The sequence below is a fragment of the Porites lutea genome, chromosome 2 (genome assembly GCF_958299795.1).
Source record: "Porites lutea chromosome 2, jaPorLute2.1, whole genome shotgun sequence".
Lineage (NCBI taxonomy): Eukaryota > Metazoa > Cnidaria > Anthozoa > Scleractinia > Poritidae > Porites > Porites lutea.
The window spans coordinates 33282237-33289346 of NC_133202.1; the positions used below are offsets into that span (position 1 = coordinate 33282237).

The 7110-nt window shown below is 38.0% G+C and overlaps 1 protein-coding gene across 1 annotated transcript; it reads left to right on the forward strand.

The window, feature by feature from the left end:
• Positions 1 to 272: 272 nt before the first annotated feature.
• On the forward strand, positions 273 to 4535 carry LOC140926084 (uncharacterized). The gene is made up of 4 exons (XM_073375882.1): positions 273 to 564; positions 2393 to 2665; positions 3276 to 3466; positions 4344 to 4535. The coding sequence occupies exons 1-4, from the start codon at positions 459 to 461 to the stop codon at positions 4533 to 4535; spliced, it is 762 nt and encodes a 253-aa protein (XP_073231983.1). The 5' UTR covers positions 273 to 458.
• Positions 4536 to 7110: the final 2575 nt, after the last annotated feature.

A 7110-nucleotide genomic window follows, 5' to 3' on the forward strand; every position in this document is an offset into this window, starting at 1 on the left:
ATTATGAGGTACCGTTCATGTTTTTGAGAAGATATTAATGATGACCAAGTAACTTGAATTAATCTCAAAAATTTTATTACAAAGTGCGATGGAATTATTACAAATTTGGACAGCTTAGTTCATTTAATACAAATTGCGACACGTATAAAAGGACCAAAATGTCTTCAGAGAATACCCTATAAAACAGGACTGAGCACCACGGAAGCCATGTCCTTGCCCAAGGCATGTACCTATAAGGCAGTCAAGATATACGCTGTATACATAGCTTAAATATGGGAGTACCCACCTCTCCGAGATATTGAATCATTTTATGCTGCACTGACGCCACAATGAGTGCTCAGCCGTATTGTCCAACTGATAATAGCAACTGATTAAATATAAACTGTCGGTTACAGCTCGCTGAGCCTTTCCGTCCATTTACTTCAGGAGAAATTTGTCATTTGTCGTGTTTTAGAGCCATGAGAAATATCGTAGTGGACATTTCAATTCTCTTTTGCATGGCCCATGTCTTGATGGCAGATCAGAGGGCACACCTGGGACGAGTACGGAGAGAACAAGGATCGCGTAAGTTTTTTTTATTATATTTTCATATAGAACGCTTCTAGCTCAGTATACTTTTCACGTAACACGAAAGATGTCAAGGACCTCATAAGAGCAGTTTGTAGTTCACATGAGGTTTAAAGATGTTAAAATATATTCTTTTCCTGCTATTGAGCAAGAAAACCTCAAACAGCTTCAATTTTTGTATCAAGTCATTTGATACGATTAACTCTAATGAACAGAGCAGGTACTTCACATATATTATGCAAGAGGGATAAAAAATATTATGTTTCAGTGTAAGATCAAATCAAATTGCAGAAACCAGGAGTCACGATCTCATTCTGGCTAGCTCGGTTTTCACTGTTCACTTTGTCTTCGTACAGAGAGAAGATCTGTTGTTTCGGTTTGCAATATTTTGTTTGCAGATTAATTTATTTATTCAATTCACATTTATTTGTTTTCTTTTTCTATTTCATACTAATTCATTATTTTTTGCCGTTGGCAACCTCATTTTACTATGTCCCCGCTGAAATAGCGGAGGAGAAAGTCACTATCTTGATAGTGGATTGCGGTGTTCAACGTTTCTTACTCAAAACTTCTTCAAGCTTCACGTTGATTCTCCTTACTTAGGTATAAAAATGAGCTTGATTCAACCTCTGCCTCCAGCTACGAAAACCTTAAAATGATCTTTATGCGAACCTCTCGTGACTTTTTTGTTGGTCTCTGTACTGTGACAATAACTATATGCTATAACAAAAAGGTAATGAACTTTTTAGTTCAAAAGACTGGAGAGAAAACAGAACCTTTCCTCTTTCTCTTCAAACTAAGTAAGCCAGTTGCCCTTACTTTTGGTTTCTATGTAAATGTTACTGTAGTTGTTTTTCCTTTGAATAAACGATCTTTGTAAGAAAAAGGAAACCAGTACATTTTTAATACATTGTTTAGCATTTCATCCAAGTGTTTGCTTAACAACAATGCCATAAAGCCTTTCCAGTCTTTTGATTTGGAAGCTATTTACCTTGCAGCGACAAAACAACCAAGGCGTAGCAGCAGTGTCTGACTGATCATGAAGGTCACCTAAACCACGGGGTGTGGTGGCTATTCTCTATAAAAGCCTATACGGGGAGGCTCCGCATGAAAGAGGTTGTTCAGGCATCAGATATTTAAAGGCTTGGGATTTGAAAGGGTAGCTAGGGAAATCTGACATTTCGGTATTTCAATAAGGCTCTTAATAAAGTTTCTCGAACAGACTCATTTCATTGCTGTGGAACGTACAAGAATCTTTTGAGCAATTTATTCATATTAAAAAGACTGCCAAGTTACAGCAGATGAAGAGAACACAGTGTTCTTTTGTAGATACGTAAAATGAGTACTATTTGTCAATGGAAGGTAGGCGATAGGGGTATCTTTTCTGTAGAAAATGTAAATAAACTCGGTAATACAGACTTTTAGATTCGAGGTCGGGAACGACTACGAGTACCAGATTTGATTTAAAGGTTTTTCGTGTATTGTCAAAAAATAGACACCCCGGAATTTTTCATTGTACTTCTAACATTTGATAACTTATTCGCGCCACTACTACACTCTCACTACGTTTTCCCGCCAAAATGACGCTGGTTCAAGCGCGAGCACTACTTACCATTTAGAAAATCTCTTATACTCGTAGTCGTTCTCGTCTCAGAATCTAAAGGTCTCTAATAACGGTTTGGACCTTGGGGCGGAGCCTACAAACTTCTCCCTCTCTCTCCCAGTCCCGAGCCTAGGGCTTGAATTACTGTGTAGCCAGTTCCCCAGTTTACGTGAGCTTTTGTTTACATCAGTACAACACTAATTCTCTCATTTCTTTTGCAAGTACCGCCCAATGCAACAACTGTAAATACCAAACACAACGACATTGCTCACTTCACGTGCACAGCACTTGGACAGGATACCGTCAGATGGAAAAGAGAGGGAGAAGATTTGAAAGAGGAGGATCTTGGGGTCGCCATCCTGTCCGCACTGAAAAAGCTAGGATCTTGGGAAAGCCATTTACTTATTGCGGTGACGAGCGAAGATTTGCGAGGAAAATACGAATGTTTTTCAAGCGCCGATTCTAACGCAACCCAGGAAACCTTTTTTATTGGAAGTAAGAACTTAAACAATTAAAACAAAATAGGGCAAAACAAATCACTCATATGCATTCACAGTCACACTACACACTTCAGAAACAGAGAAATATTTTGAATAAATAATAACTCAGATTAATCTCAAGTAACGTCAGAACGCTGCTTAATGTCATATTTCGCTGCTTGGAAACTTTGGTGTATTTTATTTCTTTTGATCCTGAAAACTAACCTGTTATCTCAACACCCGTCTGAGTGCAACTTTTTTCTAAATTTTAGCTTTAGCGCTTCTCTGTATATCTCTACGAGAACGGCTCGACAGAATTCTTTTTAAATCTCATCACATAATCTTCACAGTACATTCAAGACAAAACTAGCCTACGAACCGGGCAAAAATCCGCGTTACAGGATTCACTGTTTTGACGTTGTGCTTATTTTTCCAAATTAAGGCGGACCATACATACCTCCATGACTAGTACATTATTTTAAGGTATCATAGCACATTGTGTTTGAAGAGGTTTCTTTTACGCCGCGTAGACTTATTTAGTTTTTTTCAAAAGCACATTACAATCATCATCATCATCATCATTATCATTTTATTTATTTATTTATTTTTAGTATTAATTTTTGCAGAAGACCCTGATCTCGAGGGAAAGCTAACAAAGGAAGAAACCTGGGCGATCATCTTGGCCTCATCTATCACCATGGTTCTCGTCAGTTCTATCGCGTTTTTTCTGTGGCGTGGAAACCGAAGACTTAAGAAAGCGCGTGCGGCAGACCTGGCAGAGAGGTCAAGAACAAGGAATAGTCACCATGGTGCTCGGGTATGTACCAACAGTTGTGAGATGAGCACTTTTCTGAAGTTCAAACAACGCAGCGATACAATAAGCTAAACAAATCGACAAGAATGCTGTACTCTTATCGACCATAGCAACAAAGTTAAAAAGTTCAAAATTCAAGTTGAGTGCGAGCGGTTAGACTGCAAAGGTTTGAACATTTTGACGTCATTTTTATGGTCGATAAGAGTATAGACCGTGAAAAATTGTTGTTGATTTGTTTGCTACAATAAAAAAGACAGTTTCTGACGTTCATTTCGGTTGAAGTTTCTTGGAAAATCGCTAACCACAAGATCGAGTTAAATAAATTGCGTTACCGCCATCCCGTCATTGCCATGGTGTATTTGACGGATATATTTTTCATGTTGCCGTGCGTCTCTTCACTACTAATAGAGTGTTTTCACTCACGTGGCCTGCATCTACGCAAATTTATTGAAACAAAAGAAAGCGTTTGCATAAGAAAAGAGTTCAACCCCCAGAGGATTGGTTTAGGACACCAACATGGACGCCGTTTCATTGTTTTGGGACACCAATATGGCCGCCGTGACGTCATGTGAAAACACTCTATAGATCACAGATGACATCAAAATGGGGTAAGAGCAAAACAAAGTGGGACACGAGCCGCAGTTATTTCAAAAATGCACTTTTAAAGAGAAAGATATAGAATACGCTTCATACGTGTTGTCTCATCATCTCATCATCCCAAGGGGGCAATTGTGGAAAAGTTCAATCGTTTAAACTGCAGTCGGGTCACAGTTCCTCACGGACATATCTCTTTACTGACAGTTTCCTTAGTCCCAAAGAAAGAGCGATTTTCGTTCAGTTGACCTTAATTATCCCATAACCTGGATCTTTTATATTTCAGGTAAACCGCGCCGTGGAGGAAGAGATCGTCGAAGAGAGACAACCTGGGACCGAGGTCAGGATAGAACCGGATAACAGAAACAACAATAGTCCCAAAGTAGTCGGAAACTATCGTCCACAATCGCAAACTGTCGGCATACCCGAGGTTATTGTTAGGCCCAAGCCAGAAGACGAGAGGAGCACACAATTTTGAATAATAGTGTCTCGTTAGATAAGGAATCATTTCGTACCTGATCAGAGGAAGTTGGAGTTTTTACCCTTTTTCTCCCGCTCAAACTCTAAATTATTCAAGTGCACAAGTCAGTCAACTAAACGCCTTTATAACGAAAATCGTCCCTCTCCAGTCCGATCTTATCGCTATTTCTTCTTCGGGCCTGTTTTCATGGAGATGGGGAATCCCAGGTAGGTGAGGTAACCCGCTTCGGTGGGGTAACCTGCAGCCTGTCCATATACACATTTTCATGATAGTTGGGGTGACCCGCTGCATGTTGCCTCACCCATCTGGGGTCCCCCACCTCCATGTAAACAGGCTCTATATAAGTAACAACATAATGGACCGCCTCCGCACACTAGCAGCTACTAGCTAAGCTAACCTGGGCGGTTCAGCCAGTCAAGTATTAGACTGCGATCGGACTTTTGTTTTTCTTTTGAGACACAGTAGATAGAGGGCATAATTTTTCTTTTTCAATCGCCGCGCGTGACTCTGAGAAAACTAAAGATAACCCCTCGCTCTCTACTTAAAAGTTTTAAAAAGGAGAAAATGGTACACTGAGAAGGCTTTACACCAGATTTAGTTCGTGTAGAATTTCTTAATAACAAGATCACCAGCGGACGTAAATTCCAAGAAAAGACCTGACCCGCAGAGATTAACTTTGTGAGCGTTAATTATGCTAAATAACCGCAGGAAATTGCAGAAGGTTTATTGAGGACAATGCAATTGCCCATGTAACTCTCGGCTTAAACTTGAGCTGCTGGACATGCTTGCATGAGGAACACGATCACGAGACCAAGAGAAATGAAAATCAAATTAAATCCCCACTTGACAACAATTTGATTGATGGGGTTGGGCTGATTTGAAAAACTGTGCACACCTCTGAAAAATTATTAACTTCGCTCCAGTGCGCGGCTCGCGAGCAGCAACTTAAAAAGAAATGAAAGAGAAACACTCGAATGTTTCGTAGTCGAAGGGAATAGAAAGCTTGAAGAGATTCTGTGATCGTCCTGCGAAATAGCTTTAGTTTTACTACTGGTTTTGGAAACGTTTAGTGTAAGTTAACATGAGTTAAAAACTATGTATACACTGACATACAGTCAACGACGATGAATTCGTTAGCTTAGTAGAATTCTGGTGTTACTTCAAGACCACATCTCCGCGCTAATTTTGAATGTGGTTGCCTGTTTTAAATGGCATTTTACATTGAGAAAGTGATAAAATAAATTATTTAAGCTGTCAAGCTCATAAGTGCTGTGTAAAATAAAGAAAAAGTATTGTATTTTTTCACAGGAAACCCAGTTACTATAGAGCGTTTTCACATGAAAAGGCGGCCTTATTGGTGTCCCAAAACAATGATCGGCGGCCATGTTGGTGTTCCAGACCAAAAGAGTTGAACTCCTTTGTTATGTAAGCAATTTCTTTTGTTCCCATAAAATTGCATAGATTCTGGCCACGTGATTGAAAACGCTCTATTGACTATTCTTCGAAATATATAAAGGACTTAAATGGAAAAAATTCGATCGTTTAAAAAGCCTGTCCAGTTTATTCTCTTTTGCTCTATATATTATTAGCCTATATTTACTGTTGATATTATTATTATTATTATTATTATTATTATTATTATTATTATTATGGCAGTACAAACGTCTAGGTGCCCAGAGTAAAAAATAAAACTTTGGCTGGGCGGCAAACCGTAACCAGCCGCAGCATCGACTAAAATTTATGGTAACAATTACACAATAATTTGCGCAAAAAAAATAATGAAAACCTGGGTAAAAATGATTTGATAAAAATTGAATAAATAAATAAAAAATAAAAACCTAAAAGCTTTATGAACGTCTTAATTACAAAATGAAAATGTTCGTAAGTTGAAACCCATCGTTCATATAGCTGTCCATTTAATTATGGGAACGTCTAAGGTATGTAAATAAAATTTCGATAATGTACAAGATTAAGTATCTTTTAAAATAGGAGTCCAAAATTCCTGTAGATATCTGAGCGCTCAGCCTTTATTATTACTATTATTATTATTAAACACCAACATCATCAACGCTTCCTCACCTTTCTCCTTTAAAAGAGCACTTAAGGCATTTATTTGTAATAATTATTAGTATACTCCAACAAAAATTTTGGGAAAAAGCCTTTTAACATTCAACATTTGTAAACTTCCGTAATATTGATTAGTTTAATTTTTCACCTCATATTATGTTGTATCCGTCGCCGTAATTTTTATACTATCTTCGAAAAATTGTAATTGAGGAGGCCTAATTAACATAAGCTCTATAGTTTCTTTTAGGCCTCCTCGCCATCTCTTCCTACATTTTTTTTTTTTTTGGCATCTTTTTGTAATTATCGTAATCGTGTGGCAAATAAATAAAATACCTAAATACCTATTATTATTATTATTATTATTATTATTATTATTTTTGTTGTTTGTTGTTGTTGTTATTACTATAGAGAGAGAACAACGGGAGAGCTAAATACCACGCTGGAATCGCGCACTGAAAAGGCCAAAAATGCCGATAACACACCATTGTCAGTAAATCAGTGGAAG

Excerpts from the sequence above, each read along its gene's own strand:
- LOC140926084 (XM_073375882.1), top strand. The coding sequence starts at position 459 with ATGAGAAATATCGTAGTGGACATTTCAATTCTCTTTTGCATGGCCCAT. Across the intron at positions 565-2,392 it reads ACGGAGAGAACAAGGATCGC|TACCGCCCAATGCAACAACT; the intron begins GTAAGTTTTTTT and ends TTCTTTTGCAAG. Across the intron at positions 3,467-4,343 it reads ATAGTCACCATGGTGCTCGG|GTAAACCGCGCCGTGGAGGA; the intron begins GTATGTACCAAC and ends TTTATATTTCAG.